General features: G+C 41.9%; 1 protein-coding gene across 5 annotated transcripts in view; it reads left to right on the forward strand.

The window, feature by feature from the left end:
- Positions 1-23,926, forward strand: part of arvcfb (ARVCF delta catenin family member b) — a 297,352-nt gene that overhangs the window by 118,884 nt on the left and 154,542 nt on the right. For all 5 annotated transcript variants that reach the window (XM_087848924.1, XM_087848925.1, XM_087848928.1 and 2 more), the window contains exons 4-5: positions 5,071-5,162; positions 6,174-6,393. In XM_087848924.1, the coding sequence (XP_087705050.1) occupies positions 6,202-6,393 (192 nt within the window). In that variant the 5' untranslated portion in view covers positions 5,071-5,162; positions 6,174-6,201. The remainder of the gene's footprint in view (positions 1-5,070; positions 5,163-6,173; positions 6,394-23,926) is intronic.

Genomic DNA, 23,926 nt, shown 5'->3' on the forward strand with positions numbered 1-23,926 from the left:
ACAGCCAGACTTTTGACCGCTTCGCCTTGGGCATTTTAATCTGTAGCTCTGCTCTAAAAGAACGTACGTACCTGGACCCGCCTACTATCCTCGGAAACGTAAAATGATTGGCTAGAATCTAAAGTGTATCACAGCTCAGGAAAAAAAAGCACCGAAATGTGCGCTGCTTTTCGGTCTGGTTACTACCGTTTATGTCAGAACCGGTGCCATCATCCACTCCTAGGAAGATAGGTGGCTGTTTTGAATTTTTTTCACATGTGAATAATTTTTCTCACTGTACAGCCTTCTATTTCTTTTGGCTGCTCACTTTTGGACACCACAGCAGCTCATCTGCCTCACTTTGATCCTGTCTCTAGCATCCTCCTCTGTCATAGAAAGCCTCTGCTCGCCCATATATTCATGACTCTTTTCTTTCTCACTGTAGAATCATGGAATCTTTTGGAAACAGCCTTATAACCTTTCCCTGTCAGCAGCAAACTCTAAGATCATTGCTGATGTCTTTCCTGCTTGGCATTGCGTTAACACACACCTGAATGCCCAAACCAGCAAACTGGTAAAACCTCTGCTCTTTCTGAGGCGCTCGCACTTACTCTCTTAAATCCTATATAAGCAGTAATCGTCTGCTTCGTTTCTTAAGACTGCTTCTGCATTTTAGTATATGTCTCAGGTTTTATTTGCCATATTCTATAAGAGGGTGTACTTTCTCTTCACCATGATGTTACTTTGTATGTAATATGAAGTACTTGCATAAGATTTTCCACATTATACAGGACAGGTAAACACCAACTGAATTTCTTTTCTTCTAGCTGTGAAAATGTTTAGTTTTGGAGACCACACCTCGCTAAGCTTTGCTTATCCTGGTGTCACTCAACAATGCTCCTGTGGGCATTAGCACTCACTTTAATGTTCCTCAAAGAAATGCAACAGGAATACTAAATCAGAGGGAGGATCAGTCCCGGTGACCGTGCATTTCTTTCTATTTCCTGTTGCATCTCTGTTGGAAGTGTTCAAAGCATCTTTGCTATTTACAGTTAGAATATCAGATATGTGCTGGAAATGGCAATCATCTTTCAGTGACATGTATTACATGGTCAACCTAGCAATTGTGAGGGATTAGAAATATATTTTACTGTTATTGTTAATCATCATCCTCATTACCATTGCATTAATAACATAATCTGCAGTATTGATATTGCATTCAGATGTTTAAACATATTGGTACCCGATTAGCCTTTATTACAGGTGCAGTTATAACCACTCTAAACTGTTGAGTTGAATCTATAATCCTAAATGCTTTTGAATGCTTGTTATAATCTTAAATGTGTACGTGCTGGCCTTCTGTCTGGTGGAAAAGGTTACAAGTTCGTGTGAGGTCGAGCCACATACAAACACACAGTAGACTTTATCTCATTTATAGGTGAGAGGTTAATCATGTTTGCTTGTAACTCTAAAATTGTCTCTGTAAAAGAGGAACAGTTTGGTTTTCCAGACGGGAAGTGAAAGTCAGAATTTTGACAGGAAGCATCTGCTGTGGAGACGGAGACAAAAAAAAATGTGTTTTTTTAACTTGTTCTTTTCAATAACAAGTGTTTGATGAATCCTGTGTCATTTTTTCAAAGACAAAAAGAAACTATAAACTATCACTTCATCACTGCAACGGCCTGCAAGTCCCACTTCAAGCTGACTTTCATGTTCTTGAGTAGCTCTTGAGCAGCTTATAAGAGCTTCCTGTGGCTGAGCAAAAATATCCAACACAGCAGCTAAGTGTCTGTCATTATAATGAATCACTTAGCTGTCAGTCACACTCCATGAGAGCTTTGACGTATTGGACTTCTTAGCAAAGGGTAAAAAAAATCTCTTAAATGGCTGAAATTGCTGGCTCTGCGATGACACTTTAAGGTGAGCAATACTACTAATATTTCCAATTTGTCTTCTGACTATATGAAACGTCAACAGCGGAAGGAGATTAAAGACTGCACACACACACACACACACTCAGGAGGAGCAGGTGTTTTTAAGTACCCAATTGTGCCGCTGTGAGCTGCATCCTCAGATGTGCATCAGATGGGTTTAGGCAAAGAATTAATTTGAGCTGCCTCTAGAAGGGGTAAATTGGCAGTAAGGGGTGGGGTGGACTGGGGGAACAGCACCACCCACCTAGTCCCTAATCAGGTGAATGTTCCTAACTCAATATCGGGCACCAATGGTCACACTCAATTATCCTCATCCTCTACCTCCCAATCTGTTCCCCCAATTCCCTAATAACCCCGTAGCCAACTCCCTCATGATATGAGGCTTCTGCTCTTGTTGGCCTCCTCAGGAGCGACACATCAGGTCAGTCTTTGGTCTCTGATTCTTAAAATTGACCAAAGTCAAAATGAAAACAGTGGATATTTGAGGAATATGTAAAAAGTTTAAAGATTCACACTCAGCATGAATACTGGGAAAAGGCAATAATAGCTCTGTTGTAAGCTAACCTGATGTGAACCTGAATCTCACAAATTAGCATGCCGTATTTTATGTTTTATCTCGATTGAAAATTAGATCATGATAAATCAAACACTGAAAAAAATCCTAAGAACTAATATGGCATCATTTGACTCGCCTTAAACTTCCAAAATACCTCCCGGCTGCAAAGCATTAAGGGTTTAACACCCAGTCCTCAGTGGAATAACTGGTTATTTTTACAGATGCAGTTGGCAAGTTTCCACATTGGCTGTTTCAGATGGTGATACGAGCTAAACTGCTGGTAGGCAACATCAGCAGCCATAACTCCTGGTGTGTGTCTGTACACAGCACTGCTTTACACCAGAGGAAAAGAAAGGACAGAGCTCAAATCTTTGCCGTTCCACCTTTGTGTAATTTAGGCAGATAACCAGACCGCTGGCGCCTCACTCCTTTCAAGCTGTTCTTGAGAATAACATCAGTTCAAATGTCTGCCAGTTTACTGCAGAGAGGGGTTTGATGGCAGAGGGTCTTGTCATCGGAAGATTTGTTTTAGGGGAGTCCAACAGACCTGATGAATAAAGTGCCAGGGATTTATTACAGGATTTTCCAGCAGGCCTTTGAAGTGAGCGACTGCTGCCTCTCATCTACCAATCCACACTCAAAAATGTGGCCGTGTGGATATATTTATTACCGGGCTATTTTTAGAGCGGTGAGTTTTTGCTAAAGCGCGTTCACTGCTGAGGAAAAGCCTTGCAACAGCGCGAGTGAAGCGTCAGCTCTGCACATGGAACACGAGCTTGTTTTCCTTTTAATTAAAGATGTTTACGCCTTAAGAGTAGTGAGATGTAACCCACTTCTCTTTGTGGAATTAATTAAACAGTTTTTTTTTTCTTTCCTTTTTTTAATATCATCTCTTTGATTAGTTTTCATTCCTTCCACACATAAACTTCATGTAGTGGCACACACAAGTGACACTCCACACCCCTGGAGTTGTATTTTGATATGTTTCCACCATAAAGTTTGGGAGTAATTAGGGTGTATCTACGAACGTGGCTATGTTTGTATCCCCTCTGACCCAGGCCGTTATCAAACATCTGCTGAACCAAAGCCAAAAATAAAAAAAGAGGGCTGTCATGGTGGAAGAGGGGAATTCTTCAGATGCCCCCTCCCTGACCATTCTGGGCTATTTTAAGTATGGCCAGAAGTTGGTGTGTAATGATAAGCTGTGGGGCGTAGCTGACATGCCTGCCATATAATTCCCTTTATGACTCAGGAAGCAATGGTTACATTGCCCCCTTAACCCTCCAGGGGTGTGAATCATTAGAGTCTGTCCGCAAGTATGCCCAATCAACACGGCCTATGGGACTCTATTTCTGTCACTTATCTCAAGCAGTGGATAACTTTGAAAACAGACAAGGATGCTATTTTTGAGCGCAGTTTTCCATTTCCCAGCCCTGTTTCCATTTTGAAACCTGACCGGCTGATTACCGTAAACTCATACCAGACATCGATGTTTTAGGAAGAACAATTCATTTAAAAATACTAGATTCTCAAGAGTTCTAATGAGCGATTTTGTTCCTGTAAACAGGAAATGAAACATTTTCTTTTGTTCAGATGGTTGTGGAGTTTAACTTTGGAAGCACATTCTCCTTGGTAGTATTGCAAGAAGGAGCCAGACTCCACTCCAAATAAATAAATGATCAGCATGTAGGAAACTTCAAAGAGGGATTGTGTGCTTCAAAGGCCCTTATTGGTGCTCACCAGATCCTATTGTAAAAGAAGGCTCTTTTTATGCACACATGTACACACCCTTTGAAAGCCATACATTCTGTTTTGGTATCCAAAGCTGTTTAAGATTCAAATGCTTGCGTCTGCATTGGTGAACCCCTGCTGAGCTAGACCTCCTCCTCGCGACAAGATCAGCTGGAAAATATCCAGAATGCTTTGATATAATGCAACTGCTGACTGAGTGTCAGCTCTCGATTTTTGTAGAGAACCTTCTTGTTTAACCTTCTAGTGTCTGCCACGTCAACCAGTATGCAGCATATCATGACTTGTAAATGAATGCAAATGTCTTTACTGATGCACACTGGAAAAAAATGACAGTTTCTTAACATGTCAGGTCGTTAAAAACGTGACAGTTTGTTGGAAAAATATCTATTTTTTTGTTTATTGGGCAAAATTGGAATGTTTTAAATATTTTTTCTTCTTTTAACTGTGTTTTTCTCCCACCACAGACTTTCTCTATCAGTTGCTGTTGCACGCTAACAATACATTTTCAATTAATCACATTATCACCCTTTACCAGTGAACAGGGGAATCTGGAGGCCCTGGGATAGCTGCCAACTTTGCACGATTAATGTTCTAGCTGTAAAAAACGGAGCTACACTTTGAGTAATGAAGCTTTTTATTTTAAATATAAAAAGCATTTTCTATTTTTTAATAAAATGTGGACAAACTTTAATAAAGTGATGATGCTCCAATACTTGTTTCTTTAGCTTTGAGTTTACTACAAAGTCAGGTAGTTAAAAGAGCTGTATGGTGTTTTCTTTGTTTCACTTCTGTTTTAATCTCTTCCATTTTCTCTTTTGTCTTCCCTTTATTTCTCCTCCCCTCTCCCAGCTCTCTGTTCCTTTTGCCGTTTCATCCCTCTGCTTCTGTTTTGAGAGAGGGATGTCTCTTTTCTAACAGCTCTCAGCCTGCTTATCTACTAGGTCTGTATTACTGTGGGTTTTGTATGTCCAACCACCCATTTGTTATTGTGCTGTCAGCCCCCTCGATATCACACCGCCATCAGTTATGAATATCGGGCTCTGTGTGTGTGTGCCATTGATGTGCTCTGTAGCCTGCTAATGTTATTTGGAAATCCTGATTGTTTATGATAGATGGCGTGTGCGTGCGTGCCTGATACCAGGCCTGGGTGTCCGTTTGGGTGGCTGTGGGAATCTTGCATGTGTTGGATTTGTGCCTGTAACAGCGCCTGTGTGTCAAAATGCATTACGGCTCTCTGCATGACTATATCCAATGACAGCGCCGTTCCTCCACGCTTATGCCTACGACTGTTCATTTGTAGGGCTGAGATCATATCCAGAAAGAAAACAAAACAAACAAACACAAAAAAAAATCTTTGCTTTTGTGAGTCTCCACTGTGCTGTTGCATCCCCTTTGTTGTTTTTAGAATGGGTGGATTAGGTATTTATTTTTCATCCCTGATATTCCTGCAGATCTGCAGTGAATGCTATCTCCGGTGCCAGGATTGTCTTAATTATAAGAAAGGCTCGAACTTCTGAAAGCAAACACATAATTGGCACCCTGCAGTGCATCCTCATTAATGTGTTTGCTGTGCTGGCCTGCAGTATCAGAGACTTTGTAGTCACCCTTTATGAGCAGAATCTGAGCATGTCCCTTCAGGGTGTTGGCTGGAGAAACCACGGTCAGAGTGAAAAAGATTTGTCGGTAGCCGATACACTCTTTGTGTTATAACCCTATTTCCCTTATCCAGTCACCCACCCTAATTGTTCATTTTCATCTGTCACGGTGGTCTTTGTTAAAGCTTGTGTGTCCCATCTTGGCCAGCAAACAAGCCGTTTGTTTTGACTTTGATCTGGAGGCATGCGTAAGCCATTTGATGTCACTCATCCAGCCTTTTTTGGGTCTGGGTGTGTTGAATGACCTGGTGCCCCCTCTTCCTCCCCCTTCTCTTCCCTCCCTTCTCGACTTGGAAGATCTGTAAAACCGCGACCGACACTGAACATGGAGGATTACGACGTTCGCTCAGCCGCCAGCATCCTGGCCTCAGTGAAAGAGCAGGAGGCACGTTTCGAGCAGCTGACCCGCGCCCTCGAGGAGGAGCGTCGCAACGTCAACCTACAGCTAGAGCGCGCCAATCTGCCTCCCAACCCCCCCACCAGCCAACCGCTACCATGGCAGCAAGTGGTGATGCAGGTAAATGATGCCAGCACACTGGCCGACCACCCCCCTCCACACCAACCTGCGCTATCATGCATCTCCCGCCATGCATCTCTCTCAAAAGTGACACCTCTTCTGCTCTCGCCTTCCATCTGAGCCGGCTCATCCCATCACCATGTTTGCTCATGGTCATTGCTTCTCATCATTCGTGGGACCCCCCCGCAATCTCTCTGTTCAATTTCCCTGTAATTTTGATACTTGTACCCATTGTATGACTCCAATGTCCTGGATGGTGTTCAGTAATCTGCTGTGCGGTGACTCATCTTTAAAAGCGAGCTAATGAGATTCAACCTCTCATTCTGTCTTCTTTCGCCCCCTCCTTCTATGCCACCTCCATCCAATCCCATCTCCTTTCGCCCACTGGTCTTTGATATTGTCTGGTGGTGGTGCTGATTGGATGTGGCCTTTTGCCCAGCCCTGGCCAGCGTCTGGGGGACATTAGATTCCTGGCGAGGGTTTCTGTCAATACTGGCTGACTCTGCAAGAGCAGGAAATGCAAGATGTAGAAATAAGACAGCTGCAGTCTCCTTAAAGATGACAGCAGTCACAACATGCACATTCATTTGCATGCTACAAACTCATGGGAAATGTTGCAATTAAAGCTTTTTTTGTGAAGAACGCCCTGGTCAGGTGACGTGAAGTCTTATTTTTCTGCTTATTTTCAGTCTTTGAAGATCTGACTAACCCACACATTTCAATTTTGCTGACTTTCCCACAGCATCCTCTCATGTTTTCACTGCCAGGCATAATCGCTTCTTTGAAGAAACCCTTTCAGACTGTACACATGTTTTACTAACTAGAATTTGAAAGCACAGTTTGGTGATGCAGCACCTGTGGTGCTTGGATACATCACCTTTAATCACAGAGAAGGAGGCGGTCTCATGTATTATTGATGTAGCAAGACGTGCAGAGAGAGAAATGCTTTGTCTACATTTGCCTGTGCTTGTATTTGCCCATAGTTACAACTTGTTAACAGTCCTTGCTAGTGTTCATTTTTTTAAAGGGCTTGCTGCAAATTTGGTCTCATGAAGGGTTAATGAAGAGAATGTGGGAAAAGTGTAAAGGGGTAAAATAAACTTGTCAGTCACTCACACCAAAAAGGTAATATATTGCTCTGTGTGTAAGAGAGAAGGAGGGAGAGCGAGACCCTCCCCTCCCCAGAGGTTAGCCTAATTTGGAGAACAGCGAATTGGCTCTCACTCTCAGACATGCCCCTACCCTGACTGTTTGTGAACCAAGGGGTTAATTTGGCACAACTGAATACTGCTGTTTACCTGTTTACATCACTTTGAAATGTCATTTTGCCACCAGGGATTTTCCTGCTGGCGTTATCGTAAATGCTTAAATGCCAGAACAATTTCTCTGCAGGCATTTGAGGATGGAAGGGCGTTGATCAGTGCCCAAGTCCTCGGCAGCTGCCTTTGCCCAGCCTTTCTGTGCCAGGTGTTACCGTGTCTGTGTCGCGAGATGCTCTCCATTCAAATAACGATGTGGCACGAAGGATGAGGAATTATTATTTCTTTATCTCTGCCTCCTCCTTGTTCAGCTCCCGAACACACACACACACTCGCATGCAGTCCAACAGCTGTATGATGGATTACGATGGCGCATGGATCATTGACTCAAGGTTCAGATTCACAACCCCGGGGCCAGACACAATGCATAATTATTTCAAGTTGATGTCAGGAAAGAAAAAAGTGGACCTGCTCTGATGAATGAAATCACATGCAAGTAGTCGCCTAATGAGCGCAGTGAGCCACTGATCTTGATAGCACCCCACCACAGGGCGCTCACCTCGGCACAGACTGGGTCTCGGCATCAGTGGGCAGCGCACGCTCGTTTATGCCTTTATCACTGTTGTCAGCTTTTTAACACCGGCTGCTCAGTGGGCAGCGAATAAACAGAAGCGATGGTTTATTTAAACATATCCTCACAGCACTTCATGACGTGTTACAAATGAAACACTCTGATGCTCAGTGCTCTCAAGTTTCTTTTATATTGCCCTGAACACAAACTAATTGACTCAAATGCATCATGCAATCGTCATTTGGAAATATAGCACGTTTGAAGCCAAGGCTCGTCCGTATAGTATGTATGTTGTGAAATCCCAGTGACTGTTTTGAATTTGTGGAACTTAGTCCATGTGTTCATGGTCCGCAGAACATGATTTATTTATTTATTTGTGGAGACTTTTCATCTCACGCAACATCGACAAAACAAAGCATCGACTTTTTGTTATTTGCAAAATGACTCAAGAACTATTAGATGGATTGCCACGATGTTAACAACAAACATTTGTGATGCCCACAGCACAAATCTTTGGAAATTTGCAGTAGGTTGTCATTATGTTATTGTTTTATTACCATCACAGTGTATTGAATATATGAACGCTAACTGTAAACCCAGAACCAGCAATCCGCTATTATTGAACAAGAAATTTGTGAAAAATGTTGAAAAAAAAAATCAGTGTTTGACTTCATGAGCATCATGAATGGTAACAAGATAAATATTCCCAATTTGAGATGGTACTTTTTGAGATAAACAGAAGCGGGATTGAAGGATTTCCCTATATGGAAAATTTCATCTCATTGTTGATCCACGTTCCAGTTGACTCCCAACTCTCTCTCAACTAGCTTCTTCTGTGCTAAAGCTGTTTTTTCCTGTCTTTCTGAAGCAGTTGTTCAATATTTCTGGAGTCTGGAGTTGAGCTGTCAGAATGGTTGATGTCCAGGTTTTCCTGGTCTTGATTTAGCTTTGCTGCTCTAGCATTTGTTTACAGTAGCAACTTTCCGTTCGATCCCCATGTACTGCTGCCCCCACGTATGCTTTGGCAAGTCCACTTAAACTTTTTGAGAACTCCAGCAGCAAAGAGTGGTGTGCCTCCTAAAGTGCCCCCAAAACACCTATAACCACACCTTCTCAGGTTTGGACAAAGACTCTTGCATTGCCAATCCAAGACGACTAGGTCCTTCAGACCTATTCTATGAAGCTCTCAGTGCACAGTATTTTTGCTGAAGTTACTAATCTATAATAATAAATTACAATACACTTATGGCTCATTGTGCAATAAGGACATTTTGCAAATTGACTTGTTGCAATAGAGACATCCTATTACAGTACCATGTTCAGATTAATTTAGCTCTTTTCTCACTCTTCTTGCAGTTGGGACCCTGGCTTTAGTAAAACCATGATCAAATTTGAGCTATGGTGTGGGCTGTTGAATGGCAGTAGCCCAGAGGAGAATGAACATGCCAAACTTCATGCTGCCATTTTTCAGGCTGTCAACTTTTTTATTTATTGCCATTGCCTACAGGTCAAAAACAGTTCAATACTCGCTTTTTGAGCACATCGATGCAAAGTTAATAGTATTCATTATCAGCTTTCAGATTGAGTTTAGTGCTAATTAGCAAATATGCTTACATGTTAAACTAAAATGGGAAAATTGCTAAATGTTACCTTCTAAAAGTAGGATGATTCCTCCAATGTTAGTAGTACCCTCATACATCATTGAGTATGGCGACAGACTCGTGGTGTGTTTAACCCTTTAAAGCTGGTCAGAGCGGGCACGCTCTGTTTTGCGTAACTATTTTTAAATCCTGGTAGTTCTGCAACCATGTAAGCTAGCACAATAATTTTTTTTGCATATGAAACCGGAGGAGTTGTACTTACATCTTATGCCATCAGCTTGTCCTCGGTCACAGTTTCCTTCCACATATAGCTTTGCAAAAACTGCATAAAAAGCACTTGCAGCAACAAAAACATAATATTCCAGAAACACGCTTTGCCGATCCAATCAGCTGTTCATAACACTTCCTACGTTGGAATAGACGTCAGCGCGAACTTTTGCATGTCCGCCATGACCTGCCCGAAACAGGAAGTGACGTCATTTTGCGGAAAAGTCGTGTTTTTTTTTTTACCATCAGGGCCTCATGAGCCTATACTGGTGTTTTTAAAAGTTATCTTTGACTTTATGACTTTCTGTGTCGTTTCTGGGATGCTTAGGACTCATATTGCACTGCTGGAAATAGTTTATTTTGATGCATATGCTGCTTTTTTGCAAATTTGCATTATAATATTTATTTTCGTTTTTCCTGCAATATATAAAAATTGGTGTATTTCAAAAATAAAACTATGAAGACACTCAAAATAAATTTCCTGTGGTGGGAAATTAGTTTATGCAACTTTTTTGTATTTACAGTTTTGAGGGATAAGCCTCTTAAATTTCTCTAACTAGAAATATATGTTAAAAAACAAAAACAATTTTAATTTTTTTGTAGTTTATTGCACTTTTTTGCAATTTATGTAATTACTATGCACTTAATGCAGACATATTATTAAAATCTGGGCTATAATGGTTGTATTGATGTATAGCAACTTGAAATGCTCCCAAAAATGGCACTACAGCATGTAAAAATATAATATAAGCTCTGGCGGACTTGGTTCTATGGTAGGTCTTAAAGGGTTAAACAAAAAAATTATTCAGGCTAAAGCTGAAATGTTGTTTTCTTGGACAAAAGATGTTCTATGATATTTTTCCGACAGGGCTTGAAGGCAAAAGAAAAGTTTGAACAATCAACAAATCAACAAACCACCCACTGTCATTTAAGTCTCCCTGTGTAGTTGTCATGCACACATCTGAAGAGGATTAAGAAACATTCAAGATTAAGATGTTTCAAATATTTCTTTATTTTGTTTCGGACCTGCATGAAATCAACACAAGTTACAAAAAGGCAGATCACAACAATATTTTTTAATCTCTCTATTACAAAAGGTTGTTGTAAAAACCACTGCCCTACTTTCTAATTGAATTCTAATCCTCATTCACTTCAGTATAACTGTTTATGAATTGCTGCCAAGGAAGAGAATTAGAGTGTTTATGCTACACTGTCCTGTGATGAAAATCAAAACGAGGCTGTCGGACTTTCCATTAGCTTGTCTGATGAAATTATCAGCAGAAATTCAGTGACACGGACCAGGCAGCCTTAGAATCTGTATCCATCAATAGGATCATGCTAGGATCACACGCTTCCTTTATTTGCTATCATGTTAGCCTCCCATAATTGATTTTGGCCTGAAGCAGTGTTATCACCAAAGCTCTAAAAGGTCAAGCAGTGCACGGTGACAAACCTATCTGTCGAGAAAGGCAGACAGCACTCAGACAGCCACGTCTGTCTGGAGTTGAGGGAGAAGGTGACCTCATTTTATATACACCAGACAGCTAATCTACCCACGGCACTGCGCAGGACATGCATGGAGCCCATTGAAAGGTGCATATAGCAAAGCTACAGTTTTGCAAAGCAACTTCAGTGAAAAGGAAACTTGGGATAATTTTTGCACTGTGGATGCTGTAAAGTGTTGGTGTTTGGTTTTCTGACACAGTGGTCTTCTTGCATAGCAGAGGCATATCATCCCTTTGTGCAAATGATGTGGGAAGTTTTCAAAGGCTTGTGTGATTTAGAGAGAGGGGAACAGTGCTGCCTTTGATCTGTGCTGCTGTCTGTGTTGAAGATGTACAGGCCCCGGCCCTGCAATGGCACCACAGCGCTCAACCAACAATCGCCCCAACCTCCCTCCACCCACTTTCATCCCCAGAACACACAGCCCCCCAGCCCCGGCTAAGCACAATGGATACAAAGGGCCGAGGGTGCTATAGCGACAGAAGCTCTATCCCTCCACTGGCAGGGCCCGGGAGCCCCCGTACCCTCGTAAATCACCTGCCTAACAATGAGCCTTAGTTTACCCCCCTCCCCTCTCTGTCTTCCTCTGTCTTCTTCCCTTGCTGTGGCATCAAGAACCTTCTTGCCTCCCATAAACACTCTAATTACCTTGGTGTGAAAGTACCTCCTTTGTTTATTTTTGTGTGCCACACTGTTCCTGTAACCCTCCTACAACACTTTTGTCTCATTACAGAGCAGCCTGCAGAAAAGTCACATTAAAATTTTAATAATGTTGCTGCTTGTTTTCCACGGCTCTATATGGAACACCTAATTATGCCTCAACCTCAGTTTAAACCTTCGTCTGCTGGATGTGACAGTCACAAAAGTTTCTGTTCACATTTTCAAACAATCTTTGGAAGGAGGCGCACATGAGGAAAATTGAAAGGAGCTACTGTTGTTCAGGTGGAAGCTGGATTGTCAGTAATCTTAGTGTTGATGGTACAGTTTTTCTTTACAGCTTGTTAACATCTAAAGCAGTGTTTCTCAAAGGTTCTTGTTTCAAGATTTGTTCATTTCCATAGGTCTTATCCATGATAGCAGCATGGCTCTTGGGATGACAGTGTAAGCTCTTCTGTTAGTTGCAGAGGGGCTTTGGTAGTGAACGAAATGACATCTGTTAGATGATTGCCATGAAAGTTTAGTCACTGCAACTGGTGTCACTTAAAGTTTGCACACTACTGTTGACTATATAGGCAATGCATTCTTTCTATGAACTATAATCTGCAGGGAATGTGTGTTGTTTTGTTTTCTTGACAACTGCTTATCCACTCAACTTCACTTTTGTGAGGTGTATTGCTGAGCACCTAAAGACCCAATAGCTGTTGTCATTGATACCCTTTTCTACCTTAGTAGGAGAAGACTGAGTAGGCTGCTGTCTGTATATGTTATGTAGATATCTAGAAGCAATGTGAAGAAACATATATCAACTCTTCTGTGCTTTTTTTAAAATAGCAAATGTAGCTTGGTAACAGGCTCTATTGCTTTCAGAGTCTACCTTTTAACCATGATCTTTTCCTAACCCTAACCCTAAGCACATTTGGTTCCTACATCTTAACAAAAGTCCATCTTCTGTTTATCCAGTTCAGGGTTTCATTGAGACTTGAGCCTCTCTCAGCTGTCATAGGTCAAACGGTTGGGTACGCCTTGGACAGGTCAAACAACTCACTCTAAAAATATGGGCAATTTAGAATCGCCAATTAACCTAACATGTATGTCTTTGGACTGCGGGGAGGTAGCCGGAGTACCTTTAGAGAACTCATACAGGCAGATTATTCGAGCTCCACACAGAAGGGCCCCAGACACCCGAGGGATTCATATCCAGGAGGCAACGGTGCTAACCACCACCCCACCTTCATGTCCTCCTACCAAAGAGGACGTCAATGAAATAAATTAGAAGTTGTGTTCTGAAGACAAGTATGTTCAGTGGGCTGCAGGCTTAGCCTGTCTTTTATGTGTGTGTGTTCACAGCTTGTTGATAACTGCAGCGTTTTGTAAACTCAAATGGTTACCACTTGCTTCAGTAACTATGAGCTGCGAGACAGCTCATAGTTACTGAAGCAAGTGACGAGCGATTGTCATTTTTTTGGTCATGACTAGTAGCGCTGCTCAATTAATTGAATTTTAATCTCGATTACGATCTGGGCTTTCAACGATCATTAAAAACGACTGAGCCGATTATTAGCCCCTCCCTCGTGCTTTACTCTTGCGCTGCTCCGTGTGGCAAATTGAGCGCACCTCTCTGCATTTCGAACACGTGTCACAACAATTAAGCGCAGTGGTCTTCAACCTTTTTTGCGCCACGGACCGGTTTATGCCCGACAATATTTTCATGGACCGGCCTTTAAGGTGTCGCGGATAAATACAACAAAATAAAACTAGTACCGGTACCGAAAAAAATAACATTTATTCATAACACACGTGAAAAGACCAAGGAAAACCGAGTATGTCACGGCTGGCGGGGTGAGCCGTGTGGTGTGGAGGAAAAGGAGGACCCAAAATGCAGACAGCCGATATGATGATATGAGTGAGGGTTTAATTTACAGTGTACAAATAACAGAACTGAGGGCAGGACAGAACATAAACCTAAACTGGGTGAGCTAAATAACAAACCGGATCATACAAATGGGGTGGGAGGCAGAGAGACACAGACGAGGAACGGACACCATGAAACACAGACGAGCCGACAACGAACACAGACCGACACCCACTATAAATACACACACTAGGTAATCAGGAAATGGCACACAGGAGGGGACACAGCTGGAACTAATGGACATAACGAGACACAACCCTACAAAGTAAAACAGGAAACACACAGACTGTTTTACATAACAACACGGGGACATGAACAGAGCACCGAGGGAGACGCAGGTAGGGAAGATAAACACAACCAAACACCAACAACCAATACAAGATCAGAAATAAACTAGAAAGTGATAATCATCAACTGAAAGCGCTGGGTCACCGACCCAGGACCATGACAGAGTAAACGATAAAAACGATAACAAAATAACGCTGAAAACCGATAAAAACCCTGAAAACTATACATTTCACACCTGAGCCTCAACTCTCGCGGCCCGGTACCAAACGACTCACGGAGGCCCGGGGGTTGGGGACCGCTGATTAAGAGGACCCGAGGGAAGCTTGGAAAGCTAAGCAGAAGTTATTTGGAGAGGAGAGTGACTGCTGTTGGTTGAAAAGAGGTAAAAAAAACTTCAGTGGTGTGGAAACATTATGGGTTCGCGGAGTCAGACGTGGATCAAGTAGACATAGTGTGTAAACTTTGCTACAGTGTCGTAGCTGCACCACAGAGCAACACTGCAAAGTTCACTAAACATAGATGTTTACATTTTTCATTTATTTCTTATATTGCAAACATTTGCACTGTTATCAGTATTTGCACACTATTTTATATTATTTTTTGACAATCTTTAAAGTCATTATTCAATACATTGTTATTGTTAAATAAATATCGTCAAATAATCGAGATCTCAATTTCAGTGAAAAAAATCGTGATTATCATTTTTGCCATAATCGAGCAGCCCTAATGACTCGCTCATTTAGTCTCATGTTGGATCTTTAAGGTCCATGTAATTATTCTGCTTGCTGTGCTTCTTCTTTAGCCACTTCTTTGTTGCGTTGGCGGTATGTTTTGTGTCATTGTCATACTGAAAGACTGATCCACGACCCACTTTTAGTGTTCTGGCTGAGGGAAGGAGGTTCTCATCCAAGATTTTATAGTACATGGCATGATTTGCGAAAACCTTTTGGGCAAACATCCTCAAAGCATAATGTTTCCACCTCCGTGTTTAACTGTGGGGATGGTGTTCTTTGAGTCACACTCAGCCTTTCTATTCTTCCAACCACGGCAAGTCAAGTTGATGCCAAAGCTTGATTTTGATTTCATCTGACCACAACACTTTCTCCCAAGCCTTCTCTGAGTCATTTAGACGTTCACCGGCAAACTTAAGAGGGGCCTGGACATGTGCTTTCTTGAGTTGGCGGATTTGCAAACTTGGAAAATCAGCAGGAGATCAAATAATTATTTTCCCCCGCTGTATCATGTAAAGCTGGATAATGTCTGGACTGCAGTTTGAGAGCAATACTGTTGAATCATTGCAGCTAAATGCTGGCAACCTGAATCGGCTGTGTTGTTTGCAGGCACGCCCCATTCCTTCTCAAACAAATAGCTGCAATCAGTCACTCACACTGAGAGCCTCAATCATACACTGCACTAGGTTACAAATCTAATGAATGTATTATACACTGAGGTAGGAGAGACTTCTACCTACTACACTGCTCCAACCTAAAAGTAAAATGCAGAAGGCATGTGCCATTATTATATGTTTTATTCAACTTGCTTCAACATTAAGAGTCAAGTGGTCCATGAATCAAAGTGGGAACTGCTCAGAAGGGAAGGGTAAGTCGTTTTTGTGTCTCATCTTGGTCCGGAGCTAACGTGGAAGGACAGAAATTTTTAATTCAAGGATTATGCAGATTCTTCTTGCTCAGGTGAACAGGAAGAGAGAGAGGTTTGAAGGGATGGGCTGTGGGCTATTTATATTCCTCTGGGCCAGCTCAAACCTTCATCCTTCAGATCAGCTCCAATGTTGGTGGACTTAATGCCTGTCCTGCTGCACCTCCCTCCCATTTGATCACAATCCATTAAACCATTACCCTCACTAAAAGCACTAAGAGGTGCATCTGAAATCTGCTTCCATTTCCTTTACCATGCACGACATAGGCGAACAGACAGGCTAAATATCTCTGAAGGGCACTACCTCGCCCCGGTGGGAACATTCTGCGTAACATGAAAGTCTACTTATTCTCTTGAAGACGGGCACGATACTCTCCCATCTAACTGACTGTTCGGCTTGGTTGTTAAATCCAAAGACTGAAAAGTGTGTTTAAAATAAAGCTCGTCTTTTGCACGAGACCCCCAGCGCCACCTGAGGAATGTGACCTAACCTTTACAAGCGTCCAGCAAGATAACTAAACAAGGCTAAATGGAAAACAGTCTTTGAACTTTATAGTATAGCTGGAGGTGTTCAAAGTCTTGATTTAATTATCCCCATGAGTTTAACATACCGCTGTGACATTTTTACTATGTGACTTACAAGCATGTAAACGGTGATCGAATGAGAAACAGAAGCAGCACAGAGCCTTGTTTTTTCGGGAGGATTTGCCAGAACAAAGATAACTGTTTTTTTTTTAATAGATTTGGAATTAAACCTTTCTTTTCTGTTTTACTTGAGTGTTCTTTAATAAACGCTGATGCAGTGTGGATATTTAGGTACATTGCCAGATAAGGGAGCGAGTTTCATCCAGGCCAAATAAATAACTAGCAGAGTTGCTTTCAAAGTTCTTAGGAAATATCTGCAAGCCTGCATTTAGGAACACATTAAAGGCGGACAAATCCACTAATGAAAAAAAATAACTCAGTAGAATCTACTCAGTAGGGGAAGCCTTAAATCTCAGCAGGTTACTTCACCTGGAATTAGTGTAAATTCTCCGCTCTTTTGATGGGAACCTCTTGGTGTTTGCCGCTTCCTGCAAAGCACCACTTTTGCACCTGTGTGCAATGCAGCCATTGTGAGCATTCAAACTCTTCGAGTGCATGTGCCTGTCCCATCGTATAGCACCACAGATTCACTAATACTTGTTGACTCTTCAATGTGCCTGACGGACTTTTAATGCAATCTGGCATCGCCTCGGGCTGAGGCACCCTACACATCTGAACAGACTGGGAAAAGACTTGACATTATTTAGTCTGAAATTTGCGATGCTTTGCCGTTGTTTTTTGTTTGTTTGTTTGTTTTTTCCCCACGGTGTTTAACACGCACACACTTGAAAAGATGGCACAGTTTGTCGTAAACTGGAGCAGGGATGTAGGGTCCTTGTAATTGCTGGGATATTTGAAAGGAAAGGGGCACTAGTCTCTAAATTGCTTCACAGTGTCTAAAAGTGATTGTTGAATGTAGAGAGTGAGGACAATGGCACAGGAATGTGTAAAAATATCAGCTCCTCCTTCTCCAGGGACTTTACTTTCATTACTTTTATCTATTCATTTCCAACAGAATTCCCAAGAAGCTCACTGTTGTAACCAGCGGCAGGCAATTCTCTCCAACAATTGTGGAATTTAAGCTGACGTGTAAAAAAAATATTCTGATGTTAATTAATTGTTTGATTTTAACTCCAGAAAGTAAGCTGCTCAACAGGACCTCCGAAGTGTAGCGCTTTACAAATTTGCCTAACAAGCAGAAGGTCTCCAGTTCAACTCCAGGATCGCACGCAGAGCCCTTTAAAGTTGTGTTACGGAGTAAAAGAGATAAAATAAAAAATCAAACATGTGGAGCTGCCTGCTGTGTTCGTATGGGCTCAAAATGTGGTCATAAATATTTTGTACTTGTAAATCAGTTTCGTATGTGTAAAAAGAATTTGTGTGTGTGTAAAAAAAGATTTGTGTGTGTAAAAAAGATTTGTGTGTGGACTTAGCCAAAAAAAAAAAAAACATGCAAGTTACAAGTACGAATTTTGACCCTATTTTTCTTCCTTTCATCTGATTGGTTAATGTCATGTCAATCACAAATGTAACAATCCAATCAGAGAACAGATGGGTTTGGCTGTCGGAGATGCGCTTTTTTGAACTGCAGGTCCTTGAAGGGTGATACAGTTTGAAGCTGGAGGATCTCTATATAAATATCCGATAGCAGCTAGGTCCCCTAACTTTCAGCAGTTGTGGTATATCAGTGGTTAGAAATACCATTATTACTTTAGGATTAGTTTAACACAAAGTCAGGGCTGAACCGGGACCATTGCTGTGAGTCACAGTGCGCAGCATAAAGGTCCTTTCACATCGGACGCAGGATGTGCTGCTAATGCTAATGCTAACTGCTAACTAAAAGCAAAGGATCCAGAATTTGTTGCGCTGGCTGCTGAGCTCTGTGGGTTTTTGCAGCAGCTCTACCTGTAATAGATGCACCTGCTCCTTGTCGTTTCTATCTCTGACTTTATGTCATCTACAAGAGTTTCTGTTTTTTTGCTAGTTCTTCAAATGTTCAATAAAAACATCTATGCTAATTCATAACGAAGAAAGCTTTGTAATGAAGACTGTCATTTCCAAAACACTGCCCGCCCCCACCCCGCGGTCCGCAGCGCTGTTGAAAAGGCTGTGGAAGTCCCTGTATTAAACACGTAGACCTGTGACACAAAAATCACCAAACTCGGACGACCACAGACTGTTTTCCTTCGTGGTGATGAAGGAAAACGTTGGAAAACGGTTAGCATGTAAAAGGGCATTTATTCCCTTCCACACACAAATCTTTTTTACACATACAAATCTTTTTTACGCACACACAAATTCTTTTTACACATACAAAACTGATTTACAAGTACAAAATATTTATGACCACATTTTGAGCCAATATGTTCGCCCCCTGTAAATAAAGGAGAGGCTGAAAGTAGGTTTTTCTGCAAAAGTAAGCTGCTCATCTGTCTCAAGATAAGTTTCTCAGGGTTTTTGGCTAAAAGATGGAGGCCTTAGGCATTAGTGCAACTGAAGAACTCAAATAATAACCATATATACCAATAGACATCCTCTTCCATCCTTGCATCATTACAGATGCAAAAGACATGCTCAGCTGAAATGAAGGCGACAGAAAGCATATTTTAGGCCATACAAGTTAATGATTAGCTGCATGTCATCGTCAGACGGGTTCAGATTCTGCTGTTTGCACCTCTTTCAGTGTCCCAATTATGCATGACGAGATGGAAAACAAGGAAAAGCTTAATCCGGTTATACTTGTTTTTATAAATCTCGCTGTGCAATTACGGCAGTGCAACATAAAAACAGAAAATAGAACCTTTTGATCTGAAGTGATGTCATTTAAAAAAGCTTTATTTCCCCAAATGAAGGGAAAATTGCCTTTTTGCACAACAAAAGCCCCCAGTAGATTGGACTCTAATCCTCTGCATCGCTGACTAGCCATTTTTCAAGGGGAAAATAAAACATGATAGTATTAGATAAGGGCTTTTTTGCAAGCTGTGCCATTGTTAGGATAAACAGCAGTCAGCCTACAGCAGAGCACATCATCTTGCCCTCAGACATACATATTGTTTGCCATCCGGCCCCTGCGCTGTGCAGTGATGGTCTTAAAACAACGCAGGGCAGCAAAGTCAGATTTATCTTGGAAATGACTTTTTATGCATTTTTTAAGAATCCTGTTTTGTGTATGGTGGCATAGTTGGGCCAAACCTACTCACCCCTTTATTAAAGCTTTATGACAAACTGCTGTTTCCTGAGAAATGTGTTCTGGGCTCATTGTGAAAGGAATTCAGAATTAAATGTCATTAATCCCTCTTTTGAAATTGAATATTCTACAAACGTTTTTTTACGTAATGAAGCGCCACATATATTGGCTCCTCACTTCTGGACCACCTTTTGTTACCCCTCAGTTTTTCTTCTCTGTGTTTTCCTGCCACCGTGAAAAGGTGGAAAAGCATGATTTTAACAGATGTAGCTTCATCCGAGTTGTCTGGCTGTCAAAGCGTGCATTGTTGCCAAACATTAACCTTTCTACCATCTGTTTCACACCATACACCCTGACAGGCTAAAGCCGACTTCTGGAGCTTTGATTACAACTCCTGGATTATTCATACACCTTGTACATGTTTTCTACAAGGCCTGGGTGTGGGGTTAACTAGACTCACGGGGATACAGCATTTGTCTGACAGCAGTCTTCTACGCTGAACACATTTTAGGCCTTATTTTAATATGAAGTCTTGATTGTAATGTACTGTCAGGGTTTTTAGTGTGCTGAAGCCGTCTTCTCTGCCCTTCCACTGTTGCTCATTGCTGGAAGGGAATGCCTTATTATAAATGCCCGAGGTAGAGATGAAAATATGTTTGTCAATGAAATCATCAAGACTCGCACGCCTCAGTCACCGTGTGTGACTGTGAGATTTTGCAGAGATGCTGACGAACCCATAAAGTATGACTCACTCCACGATTGTGGTGATCCTTTGACTTTCACCCAGAGCCAGACGGTTATCACTATGTGACGTGTACACGCTTCCCCTCCGGATGGGGAATCCTTCTGACTTATACTCTTACTTTTCCCTCAGGGGAGATTTTTGTGAAACATCTCAGTCACTGCAATGGACTGCAATGCAAGCTGATATAAACATCCATGCTCCCCTTTAGGAATCATTATAACTGCCTTGGTGTTCCTCTGTGTTTTCCTATAATTCTGTTATGAAATAAAAATTTCAATTTGCAACCAACCCATTTTAATGAATCACATTCCCATCAGCCTCACCTGCACTGTGCTTAGTTCCAATAACCAAATGTTAACACGCAAAATGAAGATGGTGTGCAGATGGCAAGCTGATGTTAGCACAGCTCTGCCCAGGCTCTTAGAGAGCCACTGGGGTAGTTACAGATATATAATCTTGATTGAACTGCATGGAAATCTGGCAAACGATAAACACAACATTAAAAACAATAAATCGAGCAAATGCAGAGCACGATTTATAGATGAAGTAAAGAGCATTGTTTCTTTTCTCATCTGCTCCCTTGAGCATTCCAAAGCACTTAATAGATTTTTAAAAGGGTTATGAAGCTCACTCAGTGTTTAAATGGCTTAAATGGAATATGATATCGCATACGAGAGAGAAATGCATTTCAACTTTTTTTTTTCTTAAGGTAATGTTGCTCGGCAGAATTCTAAATAGTATTGTTCAAAGTAAATAGATCTAAACGCAGTGGTGCATGCTGGGCCAGGTCTTTCATTAAGAACAAATGGAGCAGTAAGAGTCGAGGACATGAACTGCCAAGCTGGTGGAATGCAAAACCTCAGCCATTTCCCCTCCGTTTGGGATTTCTCCTTTCTCCGTTTGAGTCTTTTAGTGCAGTCATCCTTTCTCTCTCTCTCTCTCTCTCTCTCTGCTGTCTTTTCGGACCTCTCTCAAAGTTGTCCTTAGCTAAGCTTCCATCTGGGTTATTAGATTAACATTCCTACTCGCTCTTGGTCACAGTCACAGATATTTGAATGCGAATTCTTTCACGTACGTCCCTCCCCTCCCTTATATCAAGTGCAGCGAGAGGAACGCCACAAAGAGCTGGAGCAAAGGAGCTGTGTGTGCTTGTATGTGTGCAGGGTGTAAAAATTTGCAGAGTATGGGGTGCCTCCGCTTCAATAGGGGCAACTTTTGTTTTGTGTGTGAGCCGCTGGCCCCCCCTACACCTCCCTCCTCTCTATCGCTCTCCGTCTATGCCAATAAGGGGGAGGGGTCGACAGGCTGACAGACAGACGCAGCTGGAGTGCATAGAGGGAGCTGGTCCCACCCCGCTAAGATGCCAGAGATAGACCCAATGAGAGAAAGAGAGGGAGGAAAGACAGTGCTGCTACATTTCCAGCTCTCTGCCTGTCTGTGAACCCTCCTTTTTATTAACGCACCCAATTTTCTCAGCCCTGGAGGTTTTTATTCTCTGGCTGCCTAACTTTCTTTTTGTTGAGTGAGTATAGTGTGTGTATGTGCATGAGCATAGGGTTCAGCTTGCCTCTGGTGCTTTTTTTTAGGCTCCTGCTTTTGCTACTGAGGGAAGATTCTGCCTTTGTCCTCTACCTCTCACCAGTCCATAAACAGCCCAAATACAACATCTCTCCAAAGGAGAAAGTAGGGGTCCTCTTTCATCTGTGAGAAACCAGCCTATATACAAAATTACAGTGGATGTGAGAGGATTTGACTTTCAAAGTAAAAGTATTTTGGTTTTCCACAAGAAATGCCTGTTGCAGAGCACTGCTCAGTCTTCCTGCTGCCATATAAATGAGCAGATCAGTGATGTGGTCTGTTGGGTCCTGGAATTCAACAGTCTTATGACATTCTGATGGAAGTGATGCAAGAGTCAGTGTTATTTTTGGCAGCAAAAAGATATCTATTGCAAAAATTGAAACTACTAGAAGAAAAACTATCTACACACTACTGTAGCATTATAGACATAAATTAAGAAAAAAATAAGATGCTTTATGCAGATATTCTGGAATTAGGTGTAGGATTATTGCATTGGTAAAAAGTTATTAATTCTTTTGGTTTTGTTTGATAATTCTCACTGTAAACTCTCCTAAATGTCTCTTAAGGGCCACACAGTCTACACCATTACTGTGATTATTAACCACATACATGACATTTTGAAGTCAAGCTCTACTCTACTTGAGCAACTTTTGTCTCATTCACCCATTCACACACAAACATATTCTCACAAGCACTTTTTCTATTCATCTTAGTGCCTATTGTAAAAGCGACAAATACAGGCCATTTACCATAAATGGTACCACATTGACTCTCCAGTGAATGCAACAGGAGCAACTCAGGGATTGCCCAAGGATACAGACTGGAACAACCAGGGAATCGAACCACCAACTAACCTTCTCATTAGTAGATGTTTTGCTCCACCTTATGAGTAGGGATGGGTATCGTTTAGGTTTTATCCGATACCAGTACCAAACCGGTACTTTTGAAACGGTGCCGGTGCTTAAACGGTGCTTAAAGAATGGAGAACACACACTTTGTCCAAAAACCTCTTATGTTTAGCTGTTTTTTTGTAAAAAGATAACAATGTTAGCCTTTTCTGCAGCTATAGGGCATATATGGTATCACTATCTATCTATCTATCTATCTATCTATCTATCGTTTATGAGCGCCCGTAATCATTTTATTTTGAAAGGCACAGCGCCACACTTCCTGTGTTTCCCTCGCTAACTCCGTGTGGCTGGACGTAGCCGAGTAGAGGATGGCTGCCTGCATCTGAGCTGCTGCCTCTGCGCTCACAGAGGGAAAACCCAACGTAAATAAACAGGGAAAGCGTGAGGAGACGAGAGGAGGAGAGGAGGGAAAGAAGAACTTTTTCCGACAGGAGGAAGTATCTATCACACGTTTCCCCGGGAGGTTTTTCTTTTTTCCTTCTTTCTTTCTTTTTTTCTTTTTTTAAAATTTTGCTGGAACCAAACGGGATTTTGGACCATGCCTGCTGAAGTGAAACAGGTAGTGCTGCCGTGCCCGCCGGTCTGTTTTCTGCCCCTCTTACCGTATCTCCAGCCTCTCGCACTCTTCTGCTGTCTCCCGTGCTCCCAGTTAATTGTTTGGCTTCTGTTGCGTTAGCGCTCATTTTCATCTGGTAGCGTCACTCTTTATGGCTTTCATGTGGGTTTTTTTTCCCTTTCGCTCACTTGAACATATAAGAGCAGTGATTGTCAGATTTATCGATGTCCTTCAGGAGGAAAACGCGTGCGTGC

The sequence above is a fragment of the Neolamprologus brichardi genome, chromosome 12, assembly GCF_056152115.1.
Source record: "Neolamprologus brichardi isolate AB-2024 chromosome 12, ASM5615211v1, whole genome shotgun sequence".
NCBI lineage: Eukaryota > Metazoa > Chordata > Actinopteri > Cichliformes > Cichlidae > Neolamprologus > Neolamprologus brichardi.